We start from the raw sequence: 18,997 nt of genomic DNA, 5'->3' as shown, positions 1-18,997 counted from the left end.
TTAAATGACTCGAGACTGTCCCACTCCGTGCGCCTTTTAAAGTTCTCTACAGCCGTCTCGTTAGAGCCACACACATCTTCGGAGGCAGGAGTCGTTGTGCTAGTTTGCAGACGAGGAAGTTAATTGAGGGACTTTTTCAGTGTCTTTGCGACTTTGGAGTCCGAACCTGCCTGGTACGGATTCCTTTTCCCACCATGTCGTTTTTATGGGGTCCTGTCCTGCTGTTCTCCGACTTGAGTGGTGTATTGTACCCCAGACTGAAGAATTTCTGTATCTTCTTTGGGTGAAAGTGATTTTAGTCACGAGTCTGCATAGAGAGGTTGAGTGAAAGCTTCTGTACAGTTTTCTGTCCAGAAAGTAGAACGGGTCCCTGTTGGCCCTTAACGTGTTCTTTTAGGTTGATGGCCCTTATTGGAGTTCCCAGGAGAGCTGAGAGAGCTCTGAACTCACGGAAGCAGAGGCCATTGAATTGGAGTGTTCTTCTAGAGCACCGCCGTCAATAAGTGTTTTGTTTTTTTTTAACAGCAGTCTTGATTAGCTCTGAGTGAGCACAGTATTTGTGCTTTCCTTTTTTTTTTTTTTAAAGATTATTTATTTTGAGAGAGCGAGAGCGCGCGTGCAAGCAGGGGAGGGGCAGAGAGAGTGGGAGAGAAAGAATCCCAAGCAGGCTCGGGGCTGTCAAGCGCAGAGCCGGTGGCAGGGCTGGAACTCAGGAACCGTGAGATCAGGACCTGATCTGAAATCCAGAGTCCGGCGCTGAACCGAGTGAGTCACCCAGGCGCCTCCCAAAGTTTATTTCTTTGCTTTACTTTTACGTATTGAAGAGTGTTGCCTCTTAGGGGAGCTTTAGACACATGTATGTTCAAAATGTGATAACGATGGTCTTTGAAGTGTAGGACCTTTGGTTTAATTTTTTTTTTAACTTTTACCACATGGCTGGGTATTCATCAGTTAAACCAGGCGCTTCCTGTCCACCTCTCGAAAATAGCTCCCTTATGATCAGTTGGTAGCATGTCAGACCTGTACTATATTTTTCAAAGCACTTGTCACAGCCTAAAGTGATTGTGTACTCATGTGTTCGGTGTTGGTTACCTCCTTCTCTCTAGTGCCGGTGCAGGGTGCACTCACACAGTCACATTCCATGAAAACGGAATCTTTTCTTGTCTCAACCAGAATTGTGTTTGGCACATGGAATTGCTCAACAGATATGTAATGAATGAATGAACAGTCTCTTAGTTTTTATTCCTCAACTCCAGCTTTACTCTCTGGTGCTCATTTGATCTCACAGCTATATCAGTATGACCTAAAAGGCCGGGGTAGATTTCTCCTATTGTATTTCTCCTGTTGCATGCCCAATGGAGGAGAATCATTAAGGAGGAGATCTCCCTTGCAGACTGAAAGAGCTTGAAAAAATAGTGGAACTTGAGATGATGCATTAGTTCTTGGAGCACAGTAAATGCTCAGTGAATATTGTTCGCCTTACACGATTTGGATGGGTGGACTGAGGCATTAACATAGTATATTACGGAGAGTGGAACAGAAGTGCAAGACTGAAAATGCATGTTAACATGGTGTGTCCTGTAAAACAAAGGAGATTATTCTGCCTAGACAAGAGGGTTTGTGTAAAGAAAGTTGGGACCATATACTTATCCTATTGTGAAATGGGGATGTCTTAACTTTAGTCTACAGGAAGTGAGGAACCTTTTGGAGGGTTTTGAGTAAGGCAAAGATGCAGATAATTCAGGGGGGCAGCGGAAGCTTGTAGCAGAGTCAAAATTTTAAAAAATCACATGGGGCGCCTGGGTGGCCCAGTTGGTTAGGTGTCCAACTTCGGCTCAGCTCATGATCTCATGGTTTGTGAGTTTGAGCCCCACGTTGGGCTCTGTACTGACAGCTCAGAGCCTGGAACCTGCTTCAGATTCTGTGTGTGTGTGTCTCTCTCTCTCTCTGCCCCTCCCCCACTCATGCTCTGTCTCTGTCTCTCAAGAATGAATAAACTTTCAAAATAAAATTAAAAAATTAAAAATTATCACGGCATCATAAGTATGTGATAAGTCTGAGGAGTTAGGGAAACTTTTTCAGTAAAAATTGTCGGGATGTGGTGACTGACTAAATGAAGATGTGAAAGAATATAATCTAAAATGAAATTTAAAAAACATTAGTATTCTCTCACGTATGGGTATTTGAATACCTTTTATCTGTTTAAAAAGAACTCAACAATTTGTACTTTTTTTTTTTTTTTAATGTTTATTTATTTTTGAGAGGCAGAAAGAGCACGAGCTGGGGAGGAGCAGAGACAGAGAGGGAGACACAGAATCTGAAGTAGGCTCCAGGCTCTGAGCTGTCAGCACAGAGCCTGACATCGGGCTCAAACTCACAGACTGCAGAGTCATGATCTGAGCCGAAGTTGGATGCTCAACCGACTAAGCCATCCAGCCATCCCTGTTCTTGTTTTGTAAAGTTAGTTGTTACATTACTTATTGTTTGCAGTATCACAATTTCTTCCTGTCAACTTGGCATACAGTATATCTTCTTTTTCTAATCTTATATATTAAAGAAAATAACAGGCTTGCACATAGGTCTTTCCAGGGTGTGAAAGGACTTTCTTGCCAGTTCTTGTCCTTTACAAATTTATCTCCGAAAGATGATGAGAATTGGTAGCAAATGCTTTCTGCTCTACAGTCTACTCATGTTCTTTCTTTGACAACTTTTTTTAAGAAAAAAATTTTTTTTATTTTGAGAGAGAGAGAAAGCAAGCAGGGGAGAGACAGAGAGAGAGGGAGACAGAGAATCTTGACCAGGCTCTACGCTGCCAGTGCGGAGCCTGAAATGGGGCTCGAACTCACGAACCATGAGATCATGACCTGAGTGGAAATCAGGAGTCAGACGCTTAACTGACTGAGCCACTCAGACACCCCCTTTGACAGCTTTTGTTTCTGCTCCATTAAAGGAGACCCAGTAGACAGTGGGGTTTGATTTGAACAGCTCTCAGGTATTTTGAACTTGTTTCATTTGCCCCGGCCTTAATATCCAGTGTGATTTTCATGCCCATACTTGAGCATACTTGGATATTCATCTCTGAATTATAGGAATAAATTATATGACTACATCAAATTGTAATGGTCAGTTTCATTTTCAGTTTTCCTTGTGTGATATTAAAATATAACGTATTAATTAGAAAGCGTGTCTTTGTTTTTATCCAGTCAGAATTTGTGAATAGAATTACATACCAATTTCAGGTCTGAGGTGCCTGGGTGGATCAGTTGGTTACGTGTCTGACTCTTTTTATTTTTTTACTGTTTTTTTTTTTTAACGTTTATTTTTGAGAGACAGAGTGCGAGTGGGGGAGGAGCAGAGAGAGAGAGAGAGAGAGAGAGAGAGAGAGAGAGAGACAGAATCCAAAATGGGCTCCAGGCTCTGGACTGTCAGCATAGAGCCCATTGCAGGGCTCGAACCCACGAACCGTGAGATCATGACCTGAGCTGAAGTCAACTGCTTAACTGATTGAGCCACCCAGGTCCCCCAAGCATCCAACTCTTGATTGTGGCTTAGGTCATGATCTCACGGTCATGGGATTGAGCCCTGTGTCATCAGGCTCTGCACTGACAAGGCAAAGCCTACTTGGAATTCTCCCCCCTGACCTTTCCCCACTCATTCTCTGTCTGTCTCTCTCTCTCTCTCTCTCTCTCTCTCTCACTCTCTCACTCACTAAAAATAAATAAACTTAAAAGATTTCAGGTCTTTTTATGTTAATATTTTCACTATAAGTAATACTTTGAGTTCTGTTCTTTGAGGATCATTTGTTGCAAGATATGTAAATTTCTTTCTAGAGGATCTCAAAGTTTATGGGCCATCTTGTACATATTAATTCCATCACTAGAAAGGCATAAAACAGGATAAATACAGTAAGGTATATACACCTAAGATCTCTGACAGTTTTGAGCAGGAAAATAGTTGTTTTTCTGGCTGGAACAGGGGAGGCTTCATGGGGAAGTTTACATTTAAGAAGAGCTTATGAAATTGATCAGTTTAGGAAAAACTTCCCAACACTGCTGGGGAGAACTAGAGTGTGTTCCAGAAAAAGCAAATGTAGTAGAATGTGTCCCAGAATATCCAGTACCTGTACTGTTCTGGCTTCATGAAATGCCATTTCTGGGAGTTTTGAAAATCTTCAAAGACTGATGATCCAAACAGGTTTTGATAGGTAATAGACACGATTGAATTTAACTTTATGATAGATGTCATCTGCTAAAACATAAAGTCACAGTTTTTACCTTGTCAGGAAGCTAGTCCTTTGTAGTTTGCATTACCCTGTTCCTGTTGCCCAGTCTGTGCTACTGTTAGGTTGGCAACTGGTCACAACACTGTTACACACCTTACACCAAATCATGATTTAAAAATTATAGGATGTTTAAAAATATTTTAGCCTAGTTGTTTGGCTTCCATATTTAGACTTCTGGAAAAATCATCTCTAGTTATGGTTGGCTGGAGGGTAAGGTACATGATGGGAAAAAAGGAGATAAAGCTAGCAAGGTTATTAGGAGTGGTGGGATTTTCATAAGTAGTGAATATCATACCGAGACCTGAGTTCTAACAAATGCTACCTCTTTTTGGGGGAAGAACAAGTGGAGGTATTTAGAAAGTTTGCAGTAGGTCTAAGCAACAGCTTTCTAGCCAGGAAAAAGATGTGTTTCTAGCACAGTCTTCCTCTTTTAGGCATTTTGACTCATGTTTGTTGGAGAAGAGGATCAGGACAGAAGGGATGGACATCATCCCCAATGAATATTATGTCCTTCATTCAACAACTGAAATGCCAGCAAGTACAGCTTCTATTTTTTTCATAGATAGATAAACCATTGGACATTAGTGGGCAGAGAGAAAGCTGTATACCAGAGAGAGATGCTACTGGAATGGGTGATACCCCTAACCCTTGCAGGAGAAAAAGGAACTTACCTTTCATATATGCCTAATATTTTATAGAAAGCAAACCTGGGAAGTAGATACTTACTGTGTGTTTTTCAGACGATGAAATTGAAGCTTAGGGAGGTTATTTTACTCAACCATGGTATAGTGATTTAAATTTAGAGATCTGTTGGGGTGCCTGGGTGGCTCAGTTGGTTAAGCAGCTGGCTTTTGATTTCGGTTCAGGTGATGATGCGGTTTGTGAGATTGTGTGTGGAGCCAGTTTGAGATGCTCTCTCTCCCTTCCTCCCTGCCCCTCCCCCACGCACACTCGTGTGCATGTGCACTCTCCGTCTCAAAAGAAATAAATCAACCTAAAAACACAAACAAATTTAGGTCTGTTTATATGCTAAGATGGGAAATGTCCTTTTTACAGCTTAGGGCTCTTTTATGAGTTATCTCCCTGGGGAATAGAGGTGATGTGGGGATTTCATATCTGTGACCTTGGGTCTTGTCAGTTCCTTATCGTGATCTTCAAAAAACATGGGAGTAAAAGCTGCCTGTCACAGATTGGATTTCCTGGGAAGCTGATTCCGAAGTGATTAGGTTTAATAGGGAGTGCTCTTGGGATCATCACCTGTGGAAGGAAAAAGACTTAAACAGAATTGGGCACAGGGTATAATGCAGTCTGTAGGAGAGCTGAGGATGATTCCATAGGGAGCCCTCCAGGTGTCAGGAGTTGGGGTGAGGTATACCCTGTATCGACCAATCATTGCATGTGGTTTGTCCCAGGAAGAGTGCATGAATTTGGCAAAAGGGCCTCTCTTCAGTGAAGGCAATGTGAAAGAGGGCTAACAGCTAAGGGCTGTCTTGTGGCCACACTCCCAGTAGCTAGGAGGATAAGGCCTTTGGTCCTAAATGGGGAAATGGGGTGCAATGTCTCCATTGCAGTGCCCTTAATTTGCTTGTATTCTGGGAGAAACAGGGTTTGGAGACTAGTAGTTGGGGAACTGGACATTTGCTGAAGCAAAGTTGGCAGAGAAGCTTAGGGGAGTAATGTCTATACATGTCACCTTAGCACCTTGGCTCCAAAGTCATGGTTGACCTTAGTACTCTGCCTGCCAGGACTGAACCGGTGGGCGGGTATATTCATCCCACAAGCTTTGATTGCTGACCATTGTGCCAGGCTCCGAGTCTTTTATGGTGAGCAGAAACAGACATGGCCCCTGCTCTGTGAAATAGGATTTATGGTCTACCACAGGAGACACACATCAGTCAAATATTAGTCCTAATGAAAACAGTTACAGACAGATAAGGACACCGAAGCCCCGAATACTGTTCGGTGGGTGTGGATAATAAAGGAATTTGACTTAGTTTAAAGGGTCAAGGGAAATTTCCCTGAGGAAGTATTGCTTAAGTGAGCCATTTTCTGTCGCTGTTTTTGGAAATCTGAGAAAACATTTCCTTTTGTGCCTATTATCTTGTCTCCATCTAATTTTCTTTAATGAATGTGGAGACGGTGGAAACAACACATATCTCATACGTGACATGTTGACAAGAGTGTTTTGGGAAAATGTACAAGAGAGTAGAATTCGGGTGTTCTTATAAAAGAATTATGTGAGGACATGATATGTTAATTAGCTTGACTCTAGTAACCAATTTACTATGTATATCAAATAATCATGTTGTATACCTTAAATATATACAATTTTTTTAAAACATAAAAGAAAAGAAAATGTTTTAAAACTTCAACCCTTCAAAAAAAAAGGTTTTTTTAGAGGCTTGGGACCATATCAGTTTTTCTTCCCCGTCTCCCTCCCTTTTTTCCAGACTTAATGCTGATAGGCTGGAACTTCTGGGAAGCTCATTTCCATAAGTTCTTGCTTTTGAGTTATGTGTACATGATTGACATACTATCCTCATTGTGTTCTGTTTTTCATCAAAAGGGTATAGAATTTTGGCAACCTTTTGAGTTAAATAAGCTGGTGGGGTTCCCTGGGAATTTACAATTTTATTATAATGATGACAATGCAGTATGAGTTCCAAACTTATTTTTATCAATTAACTTCTGAAGCATATTCTTTTTTTAAGTTGTCAGTTGCTTCGTATTAGATACAATGTATTGTAGTGAATTTGATTTCTTTAAGAGAGAGAGTGATGCAAATGGGGTAGAGGCAAAAGGGGAGAGAGAGAAAGAGAGAGGGAGAGAGAAAGCATATCTCTAGCAGGTTCCACCACGCTCAGCGTAACCCTGGGATCATGACCTGGGCAAAAATCAAGAGTCGGATGGTCAACTGACTGAGCCACTCAGTCACCCCTGAATTTGATTCTTAATTTGTTTTAGTGTATGATATATATTGTACTTAGAACTTCTGCTTGTTTGGTAGCCTAAATTGTCATCTTTAGCAGTTTGATCAGAGACTCTTCTGACCTGGTTAATGTAGTAAAGAAGTGTGGTTCCCTCAGGTGTTCCTGTGCTCTAAAATATTTTTGTCTTTTCTTTATCTTAATAGCATTTCAGAGAACCAGCAATAAGGGACAGAGGCAAACTGGAAAATGATGTACTTCACTATTGGTGTCTTTCTTCCTTCCCCTTATTCTAAGGTAGATCTCTGAAATAAGTTTCTCTCTGAGAATGCAGTGAGGTATATTAAAATTAAATTCTGTATCATAGATGTATCCCGGTAATGCCACCATTGTTAACTGCTGTCATTTTTATTACATTAACATTAGCTCATGTTTCTTCAATATTCAGTTATTAAAATAACTCCTTCTGCGAAATGCCAGGCTATTCTAGCTGCTAGGGATATAGCAGTAAACAAACAGACAAAATATCTGCCTTCTGTAGATTACATTCTAATGGGGAGGGAGAAGAGATGGTAAACAAATACAAATATAGCAGGTGATAAGTGCTCTGAAGAAAAATAAATAAGGTAAAATGTATAGAAAGTAGCTGGGGATGCTGTTTTAAATAGGGTGGGGAAAGGGCCTCGCTGATAAGGTGGTCTGTGATCAGAGACCTAAAGGATATTATGGAGGCATGCCCTCCAGATATCTGGGGGAAGAGTTTTCCAGAGATAACAGCAATTCAAAGGCCTGCAGACACAAGGTGCTGGTCGTGTGGTTAGAGTCAAGCGAGTGAGAGAAAGTAGAAGGAGATGAGGCCATGGGCTAGCAGGGGCCTGAAACATGCAAGACGTTATAGGATTTTTACTCTGAGTGACATGGGGAGCCAGTAGCCGTAGAGCTGGCAACATGGCACGGTGATTATGGAGCTAGACTGCCTAGGTTAGAATCCTGGCTTCACTAGTAATTGTGAGAACCTTGGCAAATAATAACTCTCTGGTCTCATTTTCTTTATCTGCAAAGATGGGATAATAATAGAGTTGTTCTGAGGATTAAGTGAAGTAACATTTGTAAAGTGATTAGAAAAGTACCTGGCTTGTAGTAGGCACTATGTACACGTCTATTAAATAATTGAAAGGCTTTGAGCAGAACAGTATCATTTTACTTAATGTTTTAAGATGATGACTCTGGCTGCTGTATTGAGAATAAGCTAGGTGTGGACAAGAGTGGAAGGTAGGAAATCGGATAGGAGGCCAATGTGATTATATAAAAAGTGATGGTGGCTTGCATTAGGATGGTAAGCCTGGAATTGGTGAGAAGGGGCTGGAGTCCTAATACAATTTGAAGGTATTGCTGACTGGATAGGTCGTTCAGTTGGATGTGGAATGTGAGATAAAAGGAGCTATTCAGAGTAACTCCACGGAGTTTCAGCCTGAGTACCTGGAAGAACGGAGCTTTTGCTGAGACATGGAAAACTGCATGAGGAACACGTTTATGATGGAGAAATTAGAGTTCTGGTATGGATATTTTAAGTTTGAAATGTCTAGTGAATATTCAGATGGAGAGTTTGAGTAGGCAGTTAGATATATAAGTTGGGATTTGGGGGGAGAGCCTGGATTTGCTCTAAATTTGGGAGTTGTCATACAGATGGTATTTAAAGTCACGAGACTGGATAAGATTACATAAAGTTGAGTGTGGGTAGAGAAGAGGAGTGGTCTGAGGACTGAAACCAGAGCCTTTTAAAGGTGAGAGGCCAGGGAGATGAGAATCTAGATGTGTCGGGACCTAAAAGGAGAGGCCAGAGAAGTATGAGGAAAATCAAGAGAGATTGTGGTGACTTGAAGCCAAGTGAAGAAAGTGTTTGAAGGAGGAGGAAACAGTTCTCAAATATTGTTGAGTGGCGTTAAAGATGAGGATTAAACATTGACTTGGCAGTGTGGAGATACTTGGTCAGTAGGGTCATCAGTTTCAGTGGAGTGGTAGAGAGTAGAGCCTGTCTATAGTAAAACAAAATGGCAAGGGGGGAACTGTAGTCAGCCAGCAGAGACAATGCTTTCAAAGCGCTTTGCTGAAACGAGAGGCAGAAAAATGGGACAGTGTATAGAAAGAATTATAGATTCTGCTCTTAATAGATGTGTGATCTTGAAATTAGCAAATTTGCTCATCTTCCTGTGCCTCAGTTACCTCATTTGCAAAATGACTCTGTGGGTCAGGAGTCTTGGCAGGGCTTAATTGGGTCTCCTGCTTCAGAGTCTCTCCCAGGTTACAGGCAAGGTGTCAGCCAGGGCTGGAGTGTCATCTGAAGTAGTAACTGTGGAGAGATTGTTTCCAAGTTTTTCTCTGGTTGGCAGAATTCAGATCCTCCAAGGTTATTGGTCCGAGCATTTATGTTTCCTGCCTGCCTGTTGGCTGGAGCCTCTCCTTAGTTTTTTGCCACCTGGGCCTCTCCGGCATGGCAACTTACTTCATCAAAGTGTGCAGACTAAAAAAACAAGGAGAGAAGCAACACAGAAGTCACCATCTTATGTAACCTAATCACAGAAGTAATATCCCATGTAGAGAAAAATGAATCCTCTTGCACTGTTGGTGGGAGTGGCCACTTTGCAAAAGCGTATGGAGGCTTCTCAAAAAGTTAAAGGTAGAACTACCCTATGACCCAGTAGTCATGCTACTGGGTATTTACCCAAACAATACAAAAACACTTATTCAGAGGGATACATGCACCCCTTTGGTTATGGCAGCATTATTTATAATAGCCAAGATATGGAAGCAACCCAAGTGTCTATTGATTGATGAATGGGTAAAGATGTAGTATTTATATATACAATGCAATATTATTCAGTTTTAAAAAAAGAATGAAATTTTGCCATATGCAATGAGTGACATGGATGGAGCTAGAGAGTATAATACTAAGTGAAACAAATCAGTCAGAGAAAGACAAATACCCTATGATTTCAGTCTATGTGGAATTAAGAAACAAAACAAATGAGCAAATGGTGGGGGTGGGGGGGTGGAGAGATAAACCAAGAAACAGACTCTTAACTATAGAGAATAAACTGATGGTTACCCAGAGGGGAGGTGAGTTGGAGATAGAGGTGATGGGGATTAAGAAGTGCACTTGTTGTGATGAGTCACTGGGTGACTCTTGATCTCAGGGTTGTGAGTTCAGGTCCCATACCTGGTGTGGAGCCTACTTAAAAAAAAAAAAAAAAAAATAGACATGAACAAATTTTGTAGCCAAAAAAATAAAAATGAATGGAAACAATTAATTAAAGAATAAAGGTATCCTAGCCAAAGGGGAAGGGGAGTAACATCCCATCACCTTTGCTATATTGTATTGATTAGAAACAAGTCACAGGACCCCTTATCCAAGAAGAGGTGATTACACAATGGTGTGAAGGTCAGGAAGTGAGTATCATTGGGGGACATCTTAAGAGTGTTCCTGCCACGTGTGGTAAGCACTCTAGTGTCAACGGTCATCGTCGTCGTCATCATTCTGATGGGGGGGATGATTCGAGGAGAGAGGAAAGAGAGGGTAGAATTGAAGGAAAGATGTCCTTGATCAGACTACAGGGGAAGAAATTCAGGGCACAAGTGGAGGGATTGGCCATTGTTCATGTATTGTTTTTAGAGGGGAAGTCAGGATAAACGGCTCCTGCTTTGGCTACCTGGTAGATTTAGAGGTGCTCTGGATCCTCTTTCCCAGTTGGTAGAGGAAGTCAGGTTATCAGCACAGGGGGAGAAGGAAGGGGAGGTGTTGTGGGTTTAAGAGTGAAGAGAACCTGTGACTCATCTGCGGTGGGGGAGTGAACTGACTAGGCAGATGGAGTTAAATTGCCAAGCATCTTGAAGGGCTGACTTGATGTCAGTAGCCATATATTTCAAGTGAGACTATTTGGCATCACTGTGTTTTTTTCCAGTTGCTCAGGTGCAGTGTGGAGAAGTAACACAAATAAAACCAATAAATTAATTAATAAAATAAGTAGCAGATAGATTGGCTTTAATGAAGATTAAGTTTCTGCCAGGCCAGCATGATGGAGGAGATAGGGGCAAGGAAATGATTGTAATGATGGGCTGTGAGTCCTTTAAGGAGCGAAGATGGGACACAGGCAGCTGAGGAACAGTGTTTAGATGTTAGAGTCAGTGATTTGAAGGGATGAAAGAACTGTTGGAGTTGAAGTACTGAGGAGAGAGCCAGGAAGATAGGAGATAGTGATTAGAGTGATTGCTTGAAATACAGATTGTGGAAGGGACACTATTACTGTCAGGGAGGAGGTCTTATGGCATCTATATCTGTAGAGGGCTCATTTGAACCAGGAACTTGGAATATGATGAAGAAAAGACACCCAACTTTCTCCTATGGACTTTATTAAAGAATATGCCTAGTCTTCGATAAATTTTGGTGTAAAGAATGCATTCATAATTGAAGAAGTACCGTTAGGATCTTCTTTTGACCCTTTTGTTTCTGATTTTTTTCTACTGTATATCCAAACAAAACACTATAATTTGGTTGATAGTTAAGTGGTTCTTTTTGCAAATGAAATCTTGGTAAATAGAATTTTTTTTCCTTTCTTGCTTTGGAAGCTCTGACTCAGTTATGCATTGACGTTCATGTTATCATTCCAAGATTACTGGGGGAAATAACAGTGACACCTGACACTCATTGAGTACTTGCTTTGTGTGAGGTATTATGCTTCATGTGGTATCTCATTCCTCACAGCAGGCTAACTTTGAAGGTATGTACTGATTCCAAAGTTTAAATTACCTCTTAGAAGAAATAGTAATGATTCTAAAAAAAAAAAAAACAAAAAACGGGGGGGGGGGGCACCTGGGTGGCTCAGTTGGTTAGGTGTCCAACTTTGGCTCAGGTCAGGATGTTGCAGTCTGTGACTTCCAGCCCCACATCGGGCTCTGTTCTGACAGCTCAGAACCTGGAGCCTGCTTCAGATTCTGTCTCCCCACCCCCCTCCCCTCCCCCACTCCTGCTCTCTCAAAAATGAATAAATGTTAAAAAAAAATTTTATTTTAGAAATAGTAGTGATTCAGCATGTATTCTCTTAACCTTTTTGGGAATTAACACCCCCCCTCTTTTTTTAAATTATGTTTATTTATTTATTTTGAGAGGGCAAGAGCGAGCGCATGCATGTGAGCACAAGCAGGGGAGGGGCAGAGAGAAGGAGGGACAGAATCCCAAGCAGGTTCTGTGCTGTCAGTGAGTGCAAAGCCTGATTCAGGGCTTGAACTCACAAACCTCGAGATCATGACCTGAGCTGAAACCAAGAGTCAGACACTTAACCAACTGAGCCACCCAGGTCCCTGGGAGTTAAATATATATCTAGTTACAAATAGATGCTGGACCCAGACTGCCTGGGTTTGAATCCTGACTCCATCATTTACTAATTATATAACCTTGGCTAATTTGTATAATCCCTGGGTGTCCCAGATTCATACTCTGTGAAATGAGGGTAATTAACAGTACCTACCTTATAGAGATGTGAGGATTAAATGTGTAAAGGTATGGAAAATGCTTATAACAGTGTCAGGAAAGTAGTAAGTATTATATAAATGTTAGTCGTGATATTTAATCATTTATTTCAGCAGATCCTTTATCTTTGGTCAGAGTTATAGTCTTAAGCACAATAAAATTTGATTTTTGAACTCATCTTGAACTTGGTGGTATCTCTGAATAATATCATGTTAGAGTGTTATGCCCCTCTGAGAAACATTTTCTGGTAGCCTTTCTCATGTCTGAACTTTAGGACTTACTTGGGAACATAAGTTAGCACTTTGTTTTGTTAAGTTTTTTGGCTAGCTTTAGTTTTGTGTCACCAGCTTGACTGACTTCAAGCTCTTTGAGAATTAAGATGATTTCTTAGTATCCCTTATAGTGCAAAATGTATGAGAGTGTGATACTTAATGATCAGTTATTATAGGCAGAAAGTAACATAGAAACATTATATCATTTTATGTTTAAGAAGTTTGTTAGCATCTAAAACATAGTCTTATTAGTGTTTTATTTATTTTTGTAGGTTCCTAAATACTTGTCCCAGCAATGGGCTAAAGCCCCTGGAAGAGGTGAAGTTGGGAAACTGCGGATTGCTAAGTAAGTTATTTATTTTTGACATCTTAAAAAGCTGGTTTTTGAAATTTTTATAAATGCTTTTACAAGTCATAACGGTTCTTTTTCAGATGGGGAATTTACCTGGAAAATGAGAATGAGCACATCAAGGATTGTCAAGAGATGGTTAGGTGCGCTGTGAGGAGTTGTGTGTGCACATGTGTATTTGTGTGCATGTGTATAGATGTGCGTGCACGCACACACACACACCCCTCTCTAGTGATAGGTGTAAATATAAAGTCAGATTTATTGGTAAAACTTACTGGCAGTGAAGCAGCAGAGTATGTAGTTCCCTCATCCCTCCATCTCCACATCTTGTGAAGATGGATGCTTGGGTTGGGCATAACTAGATGTACCCAGTAAGTGCTTCAGTAGAAAGACTTTGCCATGGTGTCACCATGTCTGTCTATAGAGGTGTTGGAAGAGGGTAGGGAACACCTGGAAAACAATGTAAAGGTTTAGTTTCCTGATTAGAGAAATGACCTTGTTAGAAAGGGAAGCCTCTTTCAAAGCTCAGCTGGTGTCAGCCAGAGGCCTTGCATTCCACTCTGTTCATTCAGTCTTAACTCTAATCAGATCTTCCTGCCTACTACTCCATTGCAAGAGCTCTAGTTGGTCTCTAGTGCCTTCCTTTTAGTTAGTTGTTTAGTTTAGTTAGTTTTTGCTTCACTACAAATCACCCCCAAATTTAGTGGCCTAGAACAAAAACCTTATTATTTGCTTAAATTCTGTGGGGCATTTCTGTTTGGGACTGACCTGGCCTTCCTGGCTAGAATGGCCTCACGCATGTGTCTAGTGGTTGGCTTGCTCTCGGCTGGGACAGTGGCCGTGTGTGTTTTATCTGCAATATGCTCATTCACATGATGGTGAAAACTCCTAGAGCAAAAGAGAGAGAAGTCCCAATACACAAGCACTTAGCAAACCTGTGTTTGCATCATGTTTGCCAGAGTCCTCAGGATGCAACTCATAGCCAAGCCCAGGTTCAGGGGGAGAGCAATACAGTCTACCTCCTGGTGGGGGTCACTGTGAAGGATTTGTAGTCCTTTTTTGCCATCTGGCACATCTACCTTCCTAAATCTAAGAGTCACCTGTCAGCCTTCTTAATTGTCCTTCAACAGAATTTTGACATAGTGATCATTCCTATCCTCCAACCCTTTTTTTCATTTCACTTCTGGGACACCACTCCTGATTGTCGTCCATAGGGGACTGTTCCTTCTCAGTCTAATGCTGGCTTCTTCATCTTCTCAATCTCTAAATGTTATTTGACCCCAGGGTTTTCTTTCTAGTTTTTTTTTTTTCTTCCTTACCTTTGTTCTGACAGATCTTTTAACCCTTCATTTTGTTTTAACAAGATGTTGATTGGAAACAGGCATGGTTTTATATCCAAAGTTCTAAAGTTAGGTAAGGACAAGTAATATCTTATTTTCTCAAGAGATGGTTACACATTTAATAGCAGAACGAGGCTTGAATTCAGGCCTTGAATTGTAAGAAAACTCCAGTAGGTTTCTGTTGTGGCTCTGTCACTTACTATCAGTGCGATTGTACAGGGCACTTAATCTTTTGAGTTTAGGTTCCTTATGCCTGAAGTTGCCTGTTTTGCAAGCCTTTTTTATGAATCCAGTGAGATAGTATGGAAATAGTTGTCATTTATTTGCATATATAACTAGAAAATTAACATATTTCTGGAAAGTTGTAGATAAATCAACATTTTTTGGTGAGTTATCATACTTTTATTGAAAGTATAAGGGAATGCAGACTTTGCATACTTTTAATTGAAATCTGGGGTGATCTTTTTTCTTTTTCAACATGGAATCCCTTATAACGCAGATAATTACCTACTATTTCGGTTGTGGACTTCAGAATTTCTTATAATTGGCTTTCCTGAAAATGGGAGCCACTATCAAGATTAAATCTCAGCAATATGTCACTGAAGAAAGGCAGACTACAGGAAAAATGTATTTTAATGGTGAACCATGTTGTTTTATGTAATAACTATACTAGAGCTCAAGACCTGGGTTCTAGTCCTTACTGGCTATTGATAATTATTTGGCCTTAGCTATCTAAACCGTAGCTTTTTTGTTTGTAAAATGTGGATAATAATGCCTTACCAACCCATAGAGTGTTTTTGAGCAAAAACAGCTTAGGGTTTGTTAAAATGTTTTGTAAACTCAAATGTTGTCCTTTTTCTGCCGTAAATATTGTGTTCCTCAAAACCTCTGTGGGAAGAAAATACCTGGTTGAAGAATGTAAATTTTTTTGGGGGGGGGGGTGCGGGGAAGAAGGGACTAGTATGGGAAATGGGATAAAAGCTGAGGTTCAGGAAACCTCTGCGAGCTCTTTGATCCCTGAAGTAAAGGCAGCATGCTAAATCAGCAATGGTGGGTATGTTGCAGTTTTATCAACCTTTGCTGGGGAGAAAATTTCAAGATCTGCATGGTGCGGTTGTTCATTCATTCCTTAATTTAAAGCAGACAGTTTACACAGTTGCATCTAGTATAGGGTGGCCATACCCCTGGGTTTGCCTGGAATAGTCCCAGTTTACATGTTTTCCCTATGCAGTTATTAATAGTGTCCCTGCTTTCACGCTCTTGAGTATCCTGGTCTTGACAATAAACTCTTTGCTTTTAATGTTATCAGGTGTGCATGTATTTTTTTATGTTAGCTAAAGGACCTGGCAGATCATCTACCTAACATGAAATATAATCAGTCTTGTCTTATAGAGCTAAATCCTTTTAATGATGAGAACAGCTTTATGGTAATTACTAACATTGCTATAGAAATGCTTAAAAACAGCTTGTTCCATGGTAGGTCTCCTGGCTGTCTGTCTTATTTGTGCTATTAATTCTCTTAGTTTTCATTCCTTATACTGAGTTACTAAATTCACTATTAAATGTAGGGTGATGAGGAATGGCTTTGGAGTGCCTGTGACTAGGTTATCAGGATTTTAATTGGTTTAAAGTAGATATGAGTCATAGGGTTATGTGGCTATAAGCAAAAGGCTCCCTTAGTAGATGTTTGTTGTTTAGGATGAAGTGAGATGATAATCTCCCTCTTCTCTTTGCCACTTAGCATATGGTGCAAATATTAAGTTCGGTTCTAGTGCTGTACTTAGAGACATGGACAGATAAGTTCCTTTAGTAGAGTGAGACAAGGACAAAGAAAAAACTAAAAAACTCAGTGTCCTTTGAGGAATATTTGAAGGTACTATGGCTGTTGAGAGAAGATTTAAGGCAGACCAGGTGAAACCATCTTCAAATATTTTTAAGGCTAGGAGATACATAGTCAAGTATGGATTCTTAGAGGAAGATTAACCAATTTATGGATGATCTGTGTGGCAAAAAAAAAAAAATATATACATATATATATATTTGGGTAAAGCATGAAAACAAGGTTTTAAAGAGGCAGTGTGACATAGTGGCTATGAGTATGGACTCAGGAGTCATTCAGCTCTGGGCTTTATCTAGACCTTGTTAACTTACTAGCTGTGTGACTTTCAGTAAGTTGCTTACCCTCTCTGTTTCCTCATCTATTAAAAGGTTTTGGTATTAATACTTCAGGGGTTCAATGCATGTAAAATAGCCGGTAGTGTTTACTTACTGTTGTGCCACATACTGCATAGTACAGACTCTGTGTTGTGTATGATGTGTGGGTATGGACCTCCCTTCCCCGGCCCATCTCCCAAAGGTAAGCAGCAGCAGTTTGCAGTGCCTTAGATAGGCCAGAAGCTAGGAAGGTCTATGTGGTGCGGTTGTTCATTCCAGCAGAGACAGGGCTGTGGAGTAGAGGAATTGGGAGAGGCAGAGGACGGGGAGAAGACATGCAGGTGGGAGTGCAGCTCTCCCCAAATTGGTTCCGTTTACACCTGAAAACAGGAGAATCCAGCCTGTTGTAACAGCTGGTGACATTTGGGCCATTTCTCTTAGGCAGTTTATGCAATGTTTCTAAAGCATTGTACTTGGATTATTTTTATACCTTTGGATGTGTGATGTGTACTGCGTTTCAGTTAGCTTACGGTTTTACTTTAGGTTAAGTTTTATTTTTTTTTTTAATTTAAAAACTTTTTTTTAATGTTTATTTTTGATAGAGAGAGAGAGATAGGGAGTGTGAGTGGTGCAGGGGCAAAGAGAGAGGGAGACAGAATCTGAAGCAGGCTCCAGGCTCTTGAGTTCTAGCTTTATTTCTAAACACATATAACAGTTAGGGTCATATGGGGGCCCACTAATAAAAAATATGTGGACAAAAAATCAATGAGATAGAATCTTTCTGTTATAATATTGACTAAATTTAGAAAACCTTACTGTTGATAGGAGTTTAAATAGGTGCAAACTTTCTGAAGGCCAGCCTGGCAACATATATATATGTGTACACATACATATATGACACACTCACATGTATTCACACACACATTACTGCCCAGAACAAAGTAGAATAGTAATCCTGCTGTTTTCTCTGCCAGTTAGCTACAGTGCCAACAGTTCAGTTCTTGGTGCTGCCCTTATAGAAAGACACGGACGAACTCATCCAGCAGTGTGGGACTGGGATAATGAGAAGGCTAGAAATATTAATAATAAAATATTCATGCTCTTGACCCAGCATTTTCATGGCACTTAGCTTCTAAAAGAAATAAGTCAGTGATGCAGAGATTGAGGATATTCATTTCATCATTGTTATAGAGAAAAATTAGTAACTTTCTCAAATTCTGTAGCAAGGAATTAATGAAGTAAACTGGGGACATTTTGAAATTATTTAATACTTTTTTTTAATTTAAAAACTTTATTTTTAAAAAAATTTTTTAGTGTTTATTTTTATTTAAAATTTTTTTTAATGTTTATTTATTTTTGAGACAGAGAGAGAGTGCAAGTGGGGGGAGGGGCAGAGAGAGGGGGACACAGAATCTGAAACAGGCTTCAGGCTCTGAGCTGTCAGCACAGAGCCCGACGCGGGGCTTGAACCCACGGACCGCGAGATCATGAGCTGAGCTGAAGTTGGACACTCAACCGATGGAGCCACCCAGGCGCCCCTAATGTTTATTTATTTTTGAGAGCGGGACACAGAGTGTGAGTGCTGGAGGGTCAGAGAGACAGGGAGACAGAATCTGAAGCAGGCTCCAGGCTCTGGGCCGGCCACACAGACACCAACGCGGAGCTTGAACTCACAAACGGTGAGATCAGACCTGAGCCAAAGTTGGATGCTTAACCGACTGAGCCACCACCCCCAAAAACTTTTTCATTAAAAAAAAAAATTATTTTAATTTTTAAGTAGGCCTATGCCCGGTGTGGGTCTTGGACTCATGACCCCGAGATCAAGAGTCCTGTATGTTCCACCGACTGAGCCAGCCAGGCACCCCAGTATTTTCATTTTAAAACAATGTCAAGCTACAGAAAAGTTAGTTAGAAGAACAGTATAAAGAACTTTTGTGGTTCTTTGGTGACTACAAAAAGGACATTCTCCTACAACAATCACAGCACACCCCTCCAAATCAGTAGGTTAACATCATATGGTACTGCCTAATCCTTAGACTTTATTCAGGGTTTGCCACTTATCTCCAGACTGTTTTATAGCAAAAGGATCCAGTCCACAACGTTGAATTACATTCTGTTGTCTGTTCTCTCAGTTTCCTTAAATCTAGAA

The 18,997-nt window shown here is 40.6% G+C and overlaps 1 protein-coding gene across 5 annotated transcripts in view; it reads left to right on the top strand.

Annotated features, from left to right (window-relative positions):
- The window catches only part of GTF2F2 (general transcription factor IIF subunit 2), a 201,090-nt gene that overhangs the window by 46,962 nt on the left and 135,131 nt on the right, over nucleotides 1–18,997 (top strand). For 2 of the 5 annotated variants that reach the window (XM_042974418.1, XM_042974472.1), the window contains exons 3-4: nucleotides 7,416–7,506; nucleotides 13,278–13,351. In XM_042974418.1, coding sequence (XP_042830352.1) covers nucleotides 7,459–7,506; nucleotides 13,278–13,351 — 122 coding nt within the window. In that variant the 5' untranslated portion in view covers nucleotides 7,416–7,458. Of the gene's footprint in view, nucleotides 1–44; nucleotides 174–7,415; nucleotides 7,507–11,832; nucleotides 11,985–13,277; nucleotides 13,352–18,997 lie in introns of those variants that run through there. The other 3 variants (XM_042974537.1, XM_042974597.1, XM_007085381.3) reach the window with 3 other exon arrangements.

The sequence above is a fragment of the Panthera tigris genome, chromosome A1, assembly GCF_018350195.1.
Source record: "Panthera tigris isolate Pti1 chromosome A1, P.tigris_Pti1_mat1.1, whole genome shotgun sequence".
NCBI lineage: Eukaryota > Metazoa > Chordata > Mammalia > Carnivora > Felidae > Panthera > Panthera tigris.
This window is presented reverse-complemented; position numbering and strand designations above follow the sequence as displayed.